Genomic DNA, 18,685 nt, shown 5'->3' with positions numbered 1-18,685 from the left:
AGCATTCTTAGAAAACTTCAGCGTGAAGAGAGGGGTATTGCGGAAGGGGAAGCATCCCTTTTTTACGAAATAAATTCTGTTCGTTTAAAATTTTAGCATTGCTCCTTACTTCCAGTAGAAAAAAACTTGTTTTTTTATTTAATCAGTTAGTAAAGGAATAGAGCTGCTGCAAGTATTTATTATATTTTGAGGATGCATTTGACGAAACTTTTACATAAAGGTTATATTGAAGCTATTGTAGAATTGAAGAAATTGGACAAAAAATCCAAAGAAAAGAGGAGAGGCATCATTCCCCTCCTACATAAGTAAAGTCATGGAAATGATAGCTGTCAACGGTTGGCCTCGCATTTTATTTCAATATGTTGAATATTTGGAAAAAGAAACAATAAGTACTCTCAAAGCATTTGTATTTTCGGAAGTATTTTAGCTTCTTTTAAGTAAAACTTAAGAGAAAAGATCATGCTATTTTAAGAGAAATAAACACTAATAGACCCATTTCTTGTCAGGAAAGTGTAATATTTTTTACTGTTAAAGCAAGTTTGCTATTTCTTATAAATTTCTTTTGTGCTACAAATTGTCCCAATCATTTAATATAGGTCATTTAGCTGTGCACAAAAAGGATTCTAATATCTGTTTTTGCTTTGACAGAAAAGATTAATGTAACGTAAATAGAAGATCAGAAACACTCCTTTTTACTTCAGCCATCCAAGCCTCATCTAAATTTTCTTAAATCACTTTGTTTGACAAGATAAAAATGATCCTGCAAAATCGCTGGTCATTTATCGACCAGTTTTTGACCTATTTTTATTAGTTTGAGACCATGGTTTGAACACCAGCTCTTGTCTACGATAATCTTGAGTTTATCAATAGAGGGAGAGTAACAACTTTGTTGACGTGAGGTTTGTTAATCCCAAAAAAAATCAAACATCAAATACCCTCCCTCTGGCTATCAGCCCTGTTTTTTTATTGTTTTCCCATAATTTTTTTTCTTTTCCAAAATAAATGTTTGCTCTGCTTCATTATCGTCGGGAATTCATAAAACCAGAGGGGCTTTTCACTTAAGAAAACAGTATTCGGAAGCTTATAAGCCAATCGAAATGGGTAATCGAGATTCTTGCATCCATCGGCAAATTTTATTACCCGTCTTATAGAAGAATCTTATTTTGCTTATCCCTTATGTTCAGCGAAGTGGCAGCACACATCCTAAATCTTAGCAATGGTCTCACAGGACCTCTATTTAGGTTAGTTATTACTTTAAATGGTCTTTTGAGTACTCTGTGCTAGAAATACTAAAGGTCTGTGAAGTTTTGACAACCATCGTTTGTGAGCGTTTATGGAATTTTGATTTGGGGTCAAAGATCGCTCCTAAGCCTTTTACAGCCACTATAGAGTCAGTTAGTTATAAAAGGGTATCATCTTCGCTCACAAGGACATGGCCTTATGAGTTACGAGTTTACCAATTTTAGCAACATCGAAAATGAATTCAATCTTTTGTCTCCAAACTCCTTGAATATCTGTGTTCTTCATAGATTAACTGGGACATCGTGGCTGAATAGATTGGTGATGTATTGATAATGAAAAGATATGCTGTTGACATTTGTGGGTTATAGCAATATGCCACTTTTTTGTGCAAAATTTTTGTTGTCTGGTTGTTTAAAGAAAAAAATTATTCCCAAGTGCTTTTAAAAGAGCAAAAATTGCACCATTATTTAAACAGGGAACCCAAATGATTTTAATGATTATAGACCGACTTCACTACTACCAACCTTTTCAAGAGTGGCGGAGAAGTTAATATTTGTGATATTTGATAGTTCTTTGTGTAAGAAAGGATTTCTGTTTTAAATCAGCTTGGTTTTCGTAGAGGCTATTGTGCAGAGGATTCTATCCACTTTCTGACTACAGCAGTAAATCATGACCTTGATAATAAATACAAAGCTGGTTCAGTGTTTCTAGATATATTAAAGGCGCTTGATACTTGTGACCATTTGATCTTATTGGAAAAATTAAAAATAGAGGCATTCGCGGGAAAGCACTGCAAATTTTTGCTGTTTATCTTAAAGATCAAGTCCTTTTTTGAAATAAGAGGTCCATCAATATATCATAAAGTAAGATAAGGAGTCCCCATAGGTCCCTTTTGGGACCACTATTGTCTGCGATATATGCAAATGTCCTATACTTAGCAGTTGGTGGGCTGCATATTAAAGTTGGGAGCGCCCAAAGACAACGAGACCCTGATCAATCGTTAGTCTCAAGTAGTGATTTTTAGCTTGTTTTTGTGTTATTTTTTATTTTTAGGGGAATTCATTGATAAGTGATTTTTTTGTGGTTTCGAGAATGGGTACACAAGATTTTTGACATTTTTTATATTGTGTTTTAAAAGAATAGCGGCCAAGTTTACAGAGTCAAAACAATGACTCCCATTCGTAGCAAAGGATTCCCTGCGCGACGAATTTAACTCTCGTCCTTCACAAGCAAGGGTTTGGAGGAATACTGCTTTCACATGATACTTCGGAAGTATTTTTAAGGCAAAAATAATTATTAGAACAGAGATTTGTGGGGTATTTCATTAGATTAGTGAATAAATTTAGACCATTATTGTGTAAGCTATTTTTTATTCCTAGCTGCAATGTTTGGCCATTGCGTTAGTAGTCCTGTTAAGTAGCGTCATCTATTTGAAAAAAATGAAGAAATTTCTTTATATGACAACGTCCTTCCTCCATAGTTAAAATGGCCGATACCTTCAAAAGGTAAACAAAGAACTAAATTTAAAATTTATTGATTTTCAGGCTTTTTCCTATTGGTATGAATTGTAAATTTTAGATTTGTGTATTCGTTAAAAATGTATGACTGTGAAGCTTTCCCGTATTTCTTGTTGTATTTCATATTTTCCATCAAAACAGTTGGCGTGCACTTATAATCCGCTTTTCTGTGTGAATTTAGCTCAGTTGTATACCTTAGGCAACCATCAATAGTGTAGAATACCTTTTGCCGCTCATTTTCATAAATAAGTTTGGAAATATCCCAATTTCAGGCAAATCCCTCTTCTGAAGCAAGCTATAGCCCAGTAAGAAAATAGGCTAGTATAGATGTTTTTTTTTTTTTTAAATCTATGCTAAGATTTGCTAATCAAACATCACAGTACAATGCTCCCTGCTTCCACCTTATGGTCCCTGAAACAGCCCTAGGCTAGGTTGTATGCTAAACTTAAGAAAACATGCTTAGAATATTACCCCCCAATGCTCAGACTGATTGTAATCTTGTACAATATTTGGTAAAGCTCTTGGCTTAGTTGAGGGGCTTCTAATTACCATGAAAAGCAGAATTAAAAAGTATCCAATTAAACTCCCACACCTTGTTACCAAAGAAGAATTATAAATAGGCTATCAACAAATAGCTAAAAATATAAGCTAAGCATCAACATTGTTATTAGTAAAATTATTAGCCTAAGATCAAACACTTGAAATTATTAATCTATTGACTTCTACAAGGACCTCTTTGAAAATATCAATTACCCTATTTTGATATATGCATCCTTATAGTGTTTCAGTTTTATTTAAATGTTAACAGAAAGCTGATTTTCTTCTGATTTAAAAATGTGATTCTTATTGGTAAAATTCTACTGTAGCTACTTTTGGCGATCTTGGAAAGGGATTAGTAAAATGAAACTTTCAGGGTAGTCTAGAGGGTGAAGTATGTCCTGGGAAGATTTTTTGAAGTACCTACCTCTGCCCCTTCCTCTAGAGGATCCTGACCTTTAGAAATCTGTGTTTATAAAAGTGAGACCATGCAAAATAGGTCTTCTGCTGAAATGAAGTACAGCAAAATTATTTTCAGCTTCACAACTTTGCTCATTCCCTAATAATAAGGTTTTTAAAGATATGCAAATACACTTCATAAATTAGAAAAAAACAAACAAAAAACACTAATGTGGCTTAAAATTCTACTCACATAACAGGAATTGTATTTTCAGAACCAAAGCATAAGAAAAAGAAATTGATAATTAAAATTAAGGTAAAATGTTGTTATGTCAAAATTTCAATAGGTACAGACCTGTCATGCAAGCAAATTTAGGATCCTTTAGAGGGAGAACAAGTAGAGATAGGTACTTCACAACACCTTCCCAGGACATACATTAGCCTGTAGATGTATCCCTGAAAGTTTGTTTCCTAATCTAACCTTTTTCCATGATAGTCAAAAGTAGTTAAAGTGAAATTTTACCCTTTTATTGCTTGATATACGCTATGTTATAAATCAGAAATATTAAATATTATTTTTCTGTTCAATTGCTTATCAAAACTGAGACAACTTATTTAATTTATGCTGACAAATTATTGGTGAAAATCTCACAAATAAGGCAGGGCTCCTATTACTACCCTCACATTGCATCATGCTGTAGTAAAATAGGGATGGTCAAAAACCCATCTCTTTTTTTCTGGAATAGGGCTTTTCCTGAAATGAGTTCTTTTGCCCTACCTGACTTGGGAATGGATCCAGGGCCTAAAATAATAATTAGAAGGTGTTGCCAAGCCACCATCTATCCTCTTCTTAGTCTTGGGGACATGGCTAGATAAAGGGCAATTGGGTCCAATTATTCCTTGCAATTGAAAGGGCCCCATGTTACCATCAAAATGAATATATTTTTTTAGTTTAAAGCAAATTATTTTTTATGGTAAGGGATAAATTGCAAGTTAAGTTTACATTACTAGATAAGATTTATTAATCTATTTATTATTATACATACTTTTCAATATAGTTGACTGATACCCACAGAAGCTCATGTTAAATCTGTTGAAGTTAATAAGGATAGATTTTAGACTATGTCCTTGAACTACTTTATATGCATAAACCTCTATATATGTACAGGGTAAAAGACCTCATTTTGGGAAATACCACTTTTCTTTAATATTCTGGAAAAAGGAATGTGTTTTTGGACAGCCCCTATTTTACTACAGCTTGACACAAAGCAAGTATAGACCCAATCATCTCTCTCTAGAGCCAGCCTAGTGGGAGTAATTGGTCATTGTAAATTCAAAATGTGGTCTTTGTTTTGCCAAGTAATTAGAAAGAAGAAACATATGTAATATTTGTGATTTATACAAAATAAATATCAAGCAATAATGGTTGCATTTTTAGAATCAGAAGACTATCAGCTTTCTTTTAATATACAAATAAAATTGAAGAACTGAATGGGACAATTCAGTACATACATCAGAATACATATACATCAAATAGGACAATTGGTATTTCCTAAAAGAGGTCCTTCTAGGTAAGTCAATAAACTAATAATTTCAAGTGTTTGGCCTTAAATAATTTTAACAATAACCATAACCATATTGATGCATAGCTTAGATTTCATTTTGCTATTCATTGTCATATACAATTCTTCTCAATTCCTATTTGCTGACAAGATGTGAAGGTTTGAGTTTTACATAATTTTGCTTAGTTGAATACTTGATTTTCCATATTTTGTTTAAATATTTTAATTTATAGAGAGGGTCCTGCAAAAAAGATTCTCTTGGGCCTAGCACATATTCAATTTGGTTATGTTTAGGCATTAGGAGATTGCTTAGATAGCAAGTTTCTCATAAGACTGTCTAGATTCTGGCAAAAGATGAATTTTTTAGTTCAGTAAGATAGCTAATACATGGACATACCCTACATCTAGAATGACAATCTTGTCCTGAATCCAAAAATATAATTCATCTGTAAATTATCCTGAAGATTGTCTTGATGGACAAATTACTGTTAAACCAATTTGAAGAAAAACATATGTATAGGAATTTTTGTGTATTTATTTATGGTTCAGAGTGTATATTTGACTGGGGAGAATGAAGTACATTTACAACAGAAATGAATATTATATTTAGATTCGCAATTAGACTGGTTCTATAGGTATGCCTATTTCTGGCTTTCTCAATAATCAGTGAATTACCTTAAATTGCAGCTTGGAGAGAAATCTGAGGATTCTTCCTTGTGAAGCTCCAGAGCTGACAATTGAAGCTGTTTTGATTATTGTTCAGTAACCAAATGGAGTTGGATGATCAAAAGTTTCTCAGTCAAATTTCCATTCCCTTGATGACTGCTCAGCATCCCACTCATGTTTGAAAATGTCAATGGATTCAGCAGTTATTGTCCAGAAAGTTTATTCCAGTTGTTGACAATTCTTGATAAAAAGGAGTGATTGTGGACTCTGGTTAGGGTAGATGGCTTTATGAGTTTCAGTGCATGACCTATGGTTCTTGAATTAGGACCAGCAGTAGGAAATAGTTCTGGAAGTATATTGGCCTTCATTAGCCTGTAGATTAGAAGGAAATTGCCTCTTCTTCTATATACAAGTGTTCAGAATTTCAGTTCAGCTGGTCTTTTAGGGTAAGAAAGTCTCCACATGCTGGATATCATTCTGGTAGCACATGTCTTTATGTCTTCTAAAACTTAAATGATTTTTTTTAAATATTGGGAGACTGAGACATTCTATCTTCAATATTTGGTTGAACTAGTCCATTGTACAGAAGAGTAATTGCTTTGGGGGAGCAAGTGGAAAGGCTATGCTTCATCAGCCCTTGAGCTAAACTAGCTGTAGGTTTCTTAGCATTGGTATTGAATTTTAATTCATTGTCTATAGTGAAATCAAGATTTTGCTCATCATTTATGAAGGAAATGTGATTAGATGACTACAATCTTCACATGAGATTTTTAACATTTGAATTGGACAGAGTTTACATTTAAAACATAGTCTATTTAAATATAATTATTCTATTTCACATCAATTGTTATTGTAAATATGTCCAAGATGGAGTCTGTATATGACATAGGTACAGTATCAGTGTATATAAAATATTCAGCATTGTATATTGCTAAAATATTCAAGCTTACCAGATTCTTATTAAGGCAATTTTTGGCATATTCAATGGTGAAAGTCTAATTTCTAAGGGGTGCAATAGAGATTTTACAATGATTTAAATATTGAAATGATGATTAGTTGTCTGACTATTGTATGTTTTCCCCTTATACTTTTATTAGGATGTTTTCTTCAGAAGAGGCTAACCACTAAACATTACCATTTAAGGATATATTTTCAAATCTGTACAACTTAACACTTATCATCTGCCTTATTTGGGTATTGCTTGTATTTTTCAAGGTTATGCTTTCATAACACAAAGCTTGTAAAACGTTGGTGCCATATGGAGAGTTAAGGGGTGGAGGTAGCTATTTCTAAATGTCTTCACAGGGAATAATTGATGGTCTGGATTTGTTCCTGAGAATTTCAGTCACCTAACTCAATTGCTATCCAAGAAAGATAACAACCTCTCATTACCTTATATAATCTTAAACATTTGCCAGAAACATGGTGTGGGTGATCCTCATGTAGAACATTGCTGGATGGGTGATATTATGGTGTTGCTTTCTTTGTGTGGACTCAGGGGCATCCCTGCTGAATTTCACTGCATGTCTCTATAGTCACCATCCACTGACTTTGTGAATGATTTAGTGGATTTTGCCTGGAATCTTACTTCACTAGGAGAGTTCAACAGGGGGACACCTCAAGCAGTGTTTGTGGGTAATCCATTACAGCTTCTGAGAGTGTCCCCTGGTGATTTCAGATTCAGCTGGATAGAAAGAGGCATTTCTTGCATCAAAAGTTTTTTTTTTGTCTTTACTGCATCTCTATGCTTTCTCTTGTTGGTCAAAATTGACCATTTCAGTTTTCTTTAGGCATTTTTCATACTCTAGGCTTTTAAAGTTGTTCAGTTGTAAAGGATCTTAGTAGCTCGCCTTTGGACTTTTCTACAGTGCAGGATTTTCCACTTTATAGTGAGAATGGGCCACTATAGAGCCAAATTCAAGTAATGAACATACTAATGCTAGGTACAGCTTCTATATAATTTTAAGTTTTCTAGTGGTGATGGTTCTTTTATCAGTTCAAATGCCATTTTTGTCTCTGTGTGAACATGTCTGTAGAACTTAAATGTGCTATCTACAATAACACCAAGATCATGCTCTTATTTGACACTTTGAATAATTGTTCTGGTGCATGTGCTGGACAGCATGGAATATTTGTGTTATAAGTCACTTGGACCAAGGTGAATGACTTAACTAAATATTTTAATTTTGCTTTTTGCAAAGAATAAAAGATTATAAATTCCTTTTATTTGGTGGGATTGTGACTTAAAATTAGCCAAATTGCACATTGCTTTCAAGCAACAGAATTTGAAAAATAGCTGAAAATAAGTAAAATTAATAATTGAAAAAAGTCAAAACATCTTTCTGAAAATATGCCAAGTTGTACAATGTCTTTAAGCAACAAAGGTAAATTTATTGTGTTGGAAAGAAATTGAATAGAAATCATATACCATTCAATGGTCCATTCATTATCTGGAAAGATGTAGTCCTATATTATTCACAATAGCTTGGTGTTTTTTTTTGTACTATGAACCAACTATTGGAGAAATAAGACCATAAAATTATACAAACCCACAAACTAGCAAACTTTTGTGTGTAGCCAAGGGCAAGAACTGGCTCTATTAGAGGAGTGGGGGTAGAATAGAATTGCAGCAGCAGTGACTGTTATGTTTGGAAAAAGTATTGGACAGGAAATGAATGGTATATGTTTTTTCTCTCTGATTTCTGTTTTACAGCATAAATTTATTATTGCAAAATTGAGTATAATGGAAAAAAAAGTTGAAAAAGACTGAGCAAAATGGAGTTAAAAGCTCCTTTTGGGGCTCAAAATGGAATATGCAATGGTAGCAATTGGTAAATTTGGAAAGGGGGTCAAAGGGTGCATTACCTAATGTGTCCATCTGTTAGCTATAGCAAATTCATCAGAACAGTCCCTTATTCATCTGATTGCCTCAGCTATAGCTAAAATGTTTTTTCCTTAATTTCGGTTTGAGTCTGCTTCTCCTTTAATGTAAGTTTTGGATGCAAAACTGAAATAATTTAGATAGGGTGTTCTTATTAAATCATGAGACATTAAAATGATTTGTCTATTTCTCAAAGTATGACCTGATGCCAGAAATTCCTACAAATCTCATTTGTTGTAAATAGAGGCAGCATTGTGACAGACAATTCCCTCTAAATGTCTGACACAACTGTCTTCTAAGGTAGAAGACCTTGTATGAAAAAAAAAACAGATATGGCAATGCAAAGACCAGACTGATATACATAATAATGTAGCTGTAGAGGGTTTGTTTTCATGGCTAAGCTATTCTTACCTCTAGTGCTGTTCTGCAAGGAAACAACATACATTTAAAAAGTATATGGGTTCTGCTAAATTAAGAAAAAAAGGTCACCAGATAAGATTTTATTGTTGGAGATCAATTGAAAAAACAGCATAATTAGCTTTTATCCTCTCCATTTTTAGCATAATCTAGGTAATAAATCCAGGATGCCAAAAAAACGAGAAAAGTACTACTCTAACTGCATAAATGTACAAAATATGTACATTTTCACTCTTATTTCAAATCCCAACCGGATCCAGTGACATTGGGGGGAGTTGGGGGGGACCTAAAACCTCGGAAAGTGCTTAGAGTGGAGGGATCGGGATGAAACTTGGTGGAAAAACTAAACACAAGTCCTAGATACGTGATTGACATAACCGGAACGGATCCGCTCTCTTTGGGGGAGTTGGGGGGAGGGTTAGTTCTGAAAAATTAGAAAAATGAGGTATTTTTAACTCACAAAGGAGTGATCGGATCTTAATGAAATTTCATATTTAGAAGGACCTCGTAACTCAGATCTCTTATTTTAAATCCTGACCGGATCCAGTGTCTTTGGGGGGAGTTGGGGGGGGGACTGGAAATCTTGGAAATGGCTTAGTGGAGGGATTGGGATGAAACTTGGTGGGAAAATAAACACAAACCCCAAATACGTGATTGATATAACTGGAATGGGTCCGCTATCTTTGGGGGAGTTGGGGGGTATTTGAAAAAAAATAGAAAATATGAGTCATTTTTAACTTATGAAAGGGTAATCAGATCTTAATGAAATTTGATATCTAGAAGGATCTTGTGCTTCAGAGCTCTTATGTTAAATCACGGCCAGATCTGGTGACATTGGTGGGAGTTGGAGGGGGAAACTGGAAATCTTGGAAAACGTGAAAATTGATGTTTCTTTTTCTTACAAATGGGTGATCGGATCTTAAAGAAACTTGATATATAGAAAGGTCTTATGTCTCAGATGCTCCATTTCATTTCGAATCGGATCCGGGGACATAGGAAGTTGGAGGGGGAAACAGAAATCTTGGAAAACACTTAGAGTGGAGAGATGGAGAGAATAAGCACAAGTTCTAGATACGTGATTGACATAATTGAAACGGATCCGCTCTCTTTGGGGGAGTTGGGGTGGGGTGTTAATTTGGAAAAATTAGAAAAATTGAGGTGTTTTAACTTAAGAACTGGTGACCACATCTTAATGAAATTTGATATTTAGAAGGAACTCATGTCTCAGAGCTCTTATTTTAAATCTCGACCAGATCTGGTGACATTGGGGGGAGTTGGATGGGGAAACCAGGAATCTTGGAAAACACTTAGAGTGGATAGATTGGGATGAAACTTGGTGGGTAGAATAAGCAAATGTCGTAGATACATGATTGACGTAACCGGAGTGGATCCGCTCTTTTTGGGGGAGTTTGGGGGGTCCAGTGCTTTGGTGAGTTTGGTGCTTCTGGATGTGCTCGGACGATGAAAATTGGTAGGTGTGTCAAGGACCTGCACAAATTGACTTGAGAAAGTTGTTTTCCCCGATTCAACCATCTGGGGGCGTTGAAAGGAGAGGGAAAATTAAAAAAAGAGGTATTTTTAATTTACGAGTGGGTTATGAATTTTGATATTTAGAAGGACCTTGTGTCTCAGAGTTCTTATTTTAAATCCCGACCAGCATTCAGCCTCTGATTTTCAAATCTATTGATTCTTAGAATTTTGCTAGAAGTCATGCCATATGAGCTCTTGGCTCTTCTGACCTCGTCACAAGTGCCATATTAGCTCTTAGCTCTTCTTTTCCCTTTAAGTCCCAAATTTCTAAGATGTATGATTTTTTGCTTTTTTTATGACATTGTGTCCTGGTACATGGGAATGCGTCCTTTTGATGTAAAAAGTTTCCGATTGGCAACCTTGTCTGCAACCACGATATTGATCTATGTCACGCAGGAACAAGCCTTCGGTTTTCCAAAAGATATTTGTGTTTCGGGTACCCAAGATCCGACTTTAGTTATACTGTATCAGTAAATCTCTTAAGTTATTTTTCTTGTTGCTCTAGATAGGGGACTGTAATTTAGGTTTTCTCCTATAGTTTTTCCAATGATCCTGTTTTAATTTTGATCTGACACATTTTTTTGGTGTGTCAGACTATTTTTGTAAATTCCTATAAATTTGCTTTCACAATAAGCTATTACCATTAAGACTATTCGAATTAAAAGCTGCCACTTCTGAGTCATCTTCCCATGATAATGCTTCCCCGCTGGACATTTTTTTCAAACGCGTTTTTAAATTTTCGGTTACTATGAGCTAAGGTTAGCTTTACTAGTTTCCCCTAAGGAGACAACACAAATGTCCGGGACTGTTGATTTTAATTACGTGTTCAACATGTATTAGTTTCTCCTTATATCTTGTGACCAATTGCAGCACCCTCGTTGGATTCAGCCACCAACTACACTGAGTTTCAGAATAGAAGAAAGAAGATAGGGAGTCAAAAAACTCTTTCAAAATGTCAGCTTGAATCGACGATTCCCTGCTCTCTGGAATAAGATAAATGGAAGAAAAAAATTCATTTTTTGTCAAGAAAATGACATACAGTAAAGGCAAAAGAAGACGTAAAGGCCGAGTGAAACGTCACCTTGTTAAAAATATCTCATTTTCTGAACTTGTCATAAAATTCTAACAGAGGTATTAGTAATTATATTAGGCTTTCTGAAAAAGAACCTTTCAAGGCTTTGAAAGCTGCTACAGAAAACTCACTTCAGCAGTGACGGGAACTTTTACTGCATTTGATCCCAATATGGTCAATAACATAGTCATAAATGGAACAGGCCCTAAAAAATTATATTTTATCACGCTTTGATGGCTGGGTTATAATGCCAATTTATATAATGTTTTCAGTGATAATTGCAGCCTAGCAATGAGCGAATCCCAGCCCGTTGTACGGTAACCAGAATTTTAATAACGCACTTTCAAAAAAGGTGTCTAGTGAGGAATCATTGCCCTTGAAGCTAACAGATTTTGGTTAAAAGCGTGTAACATTAACAGGCCTACTAATTCCATTATTATCCCCTGTTTTCCAACTACTGGACAAAGCTGCTGAACAAAATAAAGTTTTTTTTTTTACTCAATTTTTGCTTCTAAATAGTGGTCATCAATATAATAACACTACCTGATGTTTGTTTGACTTGCTCAATTTTGTTCTTCTTTGCTACCTTTTTATGTTTTACAATATTTTTTCTTTTTTCCTTACTCATCTTTTCTCTCTCCTTGCGTTGATATTCCTTTGAAGATGAACTAGCTTGCTGATTGGTTCTGTTATTGTCCACTTTAACCTTGATTAATTTTACAAGCCCAAAAAGCCTAAGGGGTTTTCTTCGAAGGAACTACAAAAAAACGAACTACGATGTCACCCAAGACACCCTTTTAAGTATACCATCATCTTGTAAATGAAAATGCAGTTTTTCTGTAAAAATTATTTTATTTTAAATATTATTTTTGTTAATTATAAAAACGACTATATGTAGCAATTACCTTTAAAATTAGTCATTAAATAACTCACTATTATGTTCCAGTCCCCAGCTAGCTGCAGAAAAGAAATAACCAAAAACAGATGCTTATCATGGAGAGTTTGGTAGGTTGCAGTGGCTTTCCTTGTTTTTCAAACCAATTTATCAGCCAGTGCAATTCTAATGTGGTCCTTTGGGTTTTGATTCGTAACCCTTTTTAGGGGTTATTTACAAGTGTATTAGTGCTTATTTACAAGGTGTCTCAATGGTTTGCTCCCATCTCCTTTTTCCAATAAGCTGGAATTCTGTTATGTTGTTATTGCTCCAGCTTTAAGGAATTCAGGCGTCTTTCCAGTAAGAAAATCTCAACATTTATGTCTCATCTTAGTCTCTCTTGTATATGCATTAGAGCAGAAATTGTGTTATTAAGGTCTTAAAATGTTTATGGACTTTGTACCAAGAAACAGTTAAATGTTTTCTGAAGAGGGGAGGGGGTACACAGTAACTCCTTTTTTATATTCTGCAGTTTTAAATCATAATTTTACTTTTTAGACTTTGTAGTTTCAATTTTTTTCAGTCTCCTCTAAATAAGTGTTTATGTAATAGGTTAACCTCCTCATCACCCAGAACTGAAGTACAGTTAAGACTCTGTGCAATAATAGGCCTGTTTCGTTCGTATTATTACCTTTGTGGACTAAATAAATTGTGCGTTATCTTTGCATACACAGCTGATCAAGTAAATAGCTTTGCATAATAATTGCTACTTTATTTTAGGTTTGCATAACATAATAAAGAGTAATGGTGTGGAGGAGTTTCAAGTTATAAAAATGTACCGTCAGCCTGTTAGCCTGAACAGGCCAGCATCCATTTCAGTTATGGATGCTGGGCCTGTTATTGAAGTACATGCATCCCACCAATTGGACAAACAGTAAGTGTTTTAGTCTTAATATTAGTGGGTTTTCCTTTTAACTATTTTTCTTTTTAACACCAAGGATTCGTCTCTATTATAATTTTTCTTTTTTTTTTGTAGCAAGATTTTTTTCCGAACAGTAATGCTACCTCTAAGCTAGCCATAATATTGGCAATATATCAGCCAGTTCATTGATAACATGCATAGTACTGTTGGTAATATTGTGGTTGCAGCAGTAGCTGCAGCCTAGTAAATATAAGTCTAGAACAGTAGGGGGGAGGGTTTACATATCTACCAAGAGCAAATATAGACTGAAATATTGAAAATATTATTTTTTTTACTTGCATAAGCTTACACGGGTCTGACCCTCTTGGGGGGGGGAGGGGGCTCTATTTTTTGCTGTAAATAAAATACTTTAGCATCTCTGTTTGGGTACATTCACCTCTTTCTGTTATATTGAAAGTAAGAGTATTGGTTGTATTGGACTTAAAGTATGCAAAGGGCAAGTTAAGGCTAAATAATGACAATATTATGATTAGGTGCTTGCGTAGCTGCACACAGATCTGACCCTTAGGGTGGGGTGGTTCAATAATTTTTAGTGGGGGAGGGGGCTGTGGCCAACCTGAGCTGAAACTGCCCCTCTTCCCTTAAATGTAGGTATGGCCGCTTGGACTTTCTAATATTATTTGCATTTCTGGTTTTAGGCTTTTAATTAATGGCAAAATGCATGTATACGGAGGGAGAGATGTGGTCCGCATAAGACTTATAGATCGTGATTTGATCATCTGAGATGTCACTATAATCTTTTAACCAATATCTTGTCATAATACGTTTTTTTTCCCACTAGAATGTCTTAAAATGTAAACGTACAGATTGTATCGTTGATCCTTTTAAGTTGTTGCGCCTCAGATAGGGGCGCTAGGGCCTTTTAAGGATTATAAAAGAAACAAACTCTTATTCATTTGATTGTGAATAATGAGAACCACATTTTGTAAAAAAAAGGATACATGAGAACACCCACTTTACAAAGCTATGATGCATGCATTCCCTGGGTTTAGTCTAAAGAAAGGTTTAAAAGGACTATTGGGGTAAGTATATATTCAGGGGGTGTCCAATGGTGGTGCAGTGGGTTTGACCCCAGCTTGGTAATGTGGGACCCAGAGACCTGTAGATAAGTAAGTATGACGACCCTTAAGGTCCAAACCGGCGGTGCTGATCTCTGTTTCGTGCCCTTCAGCCAGGAAGTTGGGGCCAGCCATCCTGTGCTTTCGCACACCTTAGATATTGAACCTGACTCAAGCTACACACTTTAGGGCTGACACAAGGACCTGGGCAGTCAAGATGCGTGGTAAATTCAATGTAAAACAGTACCATATTTTGGGGGATGACAGCACCCATTTTATTGCAGACAATTTTTGTTGCACGCTTGTCATGTCTCTTATTATATATTTTTTGTCTAAAATCGCGTTTATTTTAATATTTCGGTCATTATGTTTCGCGTTTATTTCAATGTTTTGGTCGTTCTTTACTGTGAATTTCACTTTTGGTTTAATAATTGAGAGGTGCCTGTAATGTATATTGTTCACTGGAAAAAGTCTTCGGCCTTTTATTTAGCAGGACTAGTAAAGAACGAACTACCTTGTCATCGGTACCCAGGACACCCTTTAAAGTATGACTTTGTTTATCGTCTTGTATACGAAGATGGAGCTTTTTTGTCAAAAAATTGATTTTGTTTTAAATATTGTTTTTTTATTGATTACAAAAGGAGTAGATGTAGCAATTTGCTCTATCATGACCCCTTATGCAGCTTTCTATGATGTTACAGTGCCCTGCTAGCAGCAGAGAAGGAAAGAAAATAAGGCCACATAAGTGCTTACCATGCAAAAAATGATTTTCCTTATTGTTCAAGTTTCATGTATAGGGTTTTCGGCCATAATTCCAATGGTGTATCCTGTATTTCGATCTGATATGGTTTCAACGTAATTAATTTTGGGTTTCTATTGGACGAGCTTCGCCGCTTTCTAGACTGCATTTACTGCTGCAACCACGATTGAATATGTCTTCTGATGGCGTTATGCAATTAGCATGACACCATTATAGGCTTAAGGTATGAGTTGCCAACAATAGCCAGTAAAATGCAGAAGGAGCTTGCAAAGAACCTTTAAAATAGGCTTTGCTAGCCAGAGTGGGCTTAGGGAGGAGATCTCACTCTGAAAACTTCCAATAGAAAAATTGAATGGTTCTAGTAATCCAGTGGGATGTTTAGTCATTTTCAGTTATAACCGTCATTAAAATGATTCATAGCTAAACAAAATATATAATCCGCACCTATTAAGGCCTATTGTAGTGATAGATTCCCTTAATTGTTGGGCTGGACAAAACGGGAAAAAGTTTTTTCTTTTAAGAGGTATAGTTTCCTTTATATTTGTACCTTAAAACGTTTTTAGCTCTATCTTGTGTCAAAAGCAGCAAAGGCTTTATAAACTAATACAAAGGAAATACAATTTTGTTTCATGTTTTTCAGACCTTGGGTTAGGGGTAAGTTATTAGGGTACTGACACTATGGGAAAGTACCTTTATTTAGGTTTGTTCTATAGAAAACCAGATCTGGCTATTTTAATGCATACTTTTTTCTGATATATGATTTACTGAGCCACATTTTCTCTTTCAGACTAGCTGCAGCCAGAGATCCATTTGGAAAAGATGGCTTTATTGGTCAACAAATTGTTTCCAATCGAGGGATCTACACCCCACCAGAGTTTCAGGTATGATATTGTCTCATTGCAGTTTAGTTTTTATAGCTTTCTTGCTAGGTTTTTGAAAAGGGCCAAACCAGGGAGTACAGGGGAGGTATTTCCGTGGTTGAAGAATCTCCTTTTCGAGAGTAGTCTAATGACTCCCAAGGAAGCATGTAGTAGCCTACCTTGAAATGTGTTTTTTTTTTCTGTAAATACGCAATGCAGAAACTGGTTTTGGCATTCTGATTTTTAATAAATATTATGGAATAAAATTATTATAAAGATGTGTATATTTTTCTAATTAATTCAGTAATTTATTTAGAAACCCGTCAAAAAGCCATAAAAAGAACAGAGCACAAATGAAAAAAAGACCAAAAAATGGACAATTCAATTTTAAATCAATCAAGAACACTAAAGCAGTTTTGTCTTAGTGATGATGCCAGATCTTTTGGTTTTAGATTATATGCAAGATTACATACCATATGTATTAAATATTTATTATGTTAATTTTTCTTTTTTTAAATGAAAGTCAGTGGGGGGGGGGGGGCAAAATTGGAGTGAATTTTCTCAAATCAAGTGAAATGACAGTGGAAGCTGAAAAATGAGACATATAGTACCATAAGAGCAAAGATATATTAGAGGAAACTGACCCATTTCTCTGGATGCTGGAATTATGCTGGCTTATCCTAGTTTTGACAAGATTTTTGAAGAAACCAAATTTCAGCGGGGGGGGGGGGGTGGACAGTTGGCCCCCTTTCCCCTGCCCAATAACAAAATACGCCCCAGATGAAATTTAACTCTTCTTGAAAATTGGAGACGTTATTTCATGTTGCACAAATGCTATTGACAGTGCCTTTTTCCCGATTTTAAATTTGGCTGAGAAGAGTCTTTTAAACTAGCCTACTGAGTCAATTGATTACCCTCCCCATTACCCAAAAGGGTACCATTTAAAATGGTGCCCTTTTAAAATGACAACAAATGGTTACCCTTTACCAAGAATATCCTTTTTCCAACTTGTAAGCTTGGCTGAGAAGAATTGTTTATAGACTAGTTTACTAAGTTTATTGATTACCATTAAAATGATCACATCTCAAAATGACAACAAATGGTGGCAATTAACCATCCTTTTTCTAACTTGTAAATTGTTGTTTATAAACTAGCCTACTAAGTGAAATGGTAACCATTACAGTGGTTAAATTTAAAATGGTAACAAATTGTAAACCATTAATGTTTTTTTTATCTATTTAAATTTGGCTGACAAAGACTAATTTTGTAGACTAGCCAACATAGGGGATAGGTAATCATTAAAATGATAAAAAATTGTGCTGAAGAAAAATAAGAATAATTCTAGCCAATGAAATAAGGAATGATAAATATGCAGTTTTTGAGGTTTGTTTTGTTTTCATTTTGCCTTGGGTTTTTATCCATATATTTTTTATTCTTTATTTACTTTTGGGCATTGAGGACGGTCAAGTGGAGTTCTCGACCAAAAAATCTCCACGTTTATCTCTTCTTTTTTTTATCTGGCTGGAATTATCCTCGTTTTTTTTCGGCTTCACAATCTGAAATGATTTAAAATGGCAGCACTTAACCATTAATGCCTTTTTTCCCATTTGTAAATTTGGCCTAGAAGAGCTATTTATAAACGACTCTTTTATAAAATGCAAAACTTACTCTTTTATGTCTTACTCTGTCCTCTTTTACTTATAAACCACTAAATATTTCAACCATCCTAGCCAAGTGGTTAGCACGATAGAATTGAAGTTCTTTGTCTGTGAGAGCAGGGGTTCGAGTCCTGGCGTCGCTGATTATCTAGTTTGGAAGGGGGGTCAGTGGGGTGACTGTAAACTCAGCCAGAGTCGACCCAGCTCTAAATGGATGTCTGGAGAAATCTGGCGAAGGTAAACAGCAATGGTGTGTGAAAGAACAGGATGGCTGGCCCCCAACCCCCCATTGCACTTCCTGGCTGAAGGGGCATGAAAGGAGATCAGCACCGCCGGTAGGGACTGTAAGCTCCAATTCTGTATTTTTTATCTCGTTTCAATACTCTATTCTTTATCTCAAGTCAAATGGTACCATTAAAATAGTAAAAAATGGTAAGAATTTACCGTCCATGCCTTCTTTTCCACTTGCAATTTTAGCCAAAAAGAGTTATTTATGAACTAACCAAGTCAAATGGTAATAATTAAAACTGCCAAAACAAAGGACAAATTCTGTAAAACAGAAATATTTCTAAATTATATCACAATATATCACTTAATAATGTACGATTGTCAAAATTAATGAAAGTAACAAAATCTACTTGAAAATGTTGTTTTTTAGTATTGATATTTG

The 18,685-nt window shown here is 35.0% G+C and overlaps 1 protein-coding gene across 1 annotated transcript in view; it reads left to right on the top strand.

Annotated features, from left to right (window-relative positions):
* The first annotated feature begins 5,241 nt into the window (after positions 1-5,241).
* Positions 5,242-18,685, top strand: part of LOC136034866 (uncharacterized) — a 75,830-nt gene continuing 62,386 nt past the window's right edge. Inside the window, exons 1-3 of the mRNA XM_065716339.1 lie at positions 5,242-5,266; positions 13,478-13,631; positions 16,285-16,378. Of these exons, the coding sequence (XP_065572411.1) occupies positions 13,531-13,631; positions 16,285-16,378 (195 nt within the window). The 5' untranslated portion in view covers positions 5,242-5,266; positions 13,478-13,530. The remainder of the gene's footprint in view (positions 5,267-13,477; positions 13,632-16,284; positions 16,379-18,685) is intronic.

Source organism: Artemia franciscana, chromosome 13 (genome assembly GCF_032884065.1).
Source record: "Artemia franciscana chromosome 13, ASM3288406v1, whole genome shotgun sequence".
Classification (NCBI taxonomy): Eukaryota; Metazoa; Arthropoda; class Branchiopoda; order Anostraca; family Artemiidae; genus Artemia; species Artemia franciscana.
Note: the sequence above shows the minus strand (reverse complement) of the source record. Positions and strands in the feature narration are given on the sequence as shown.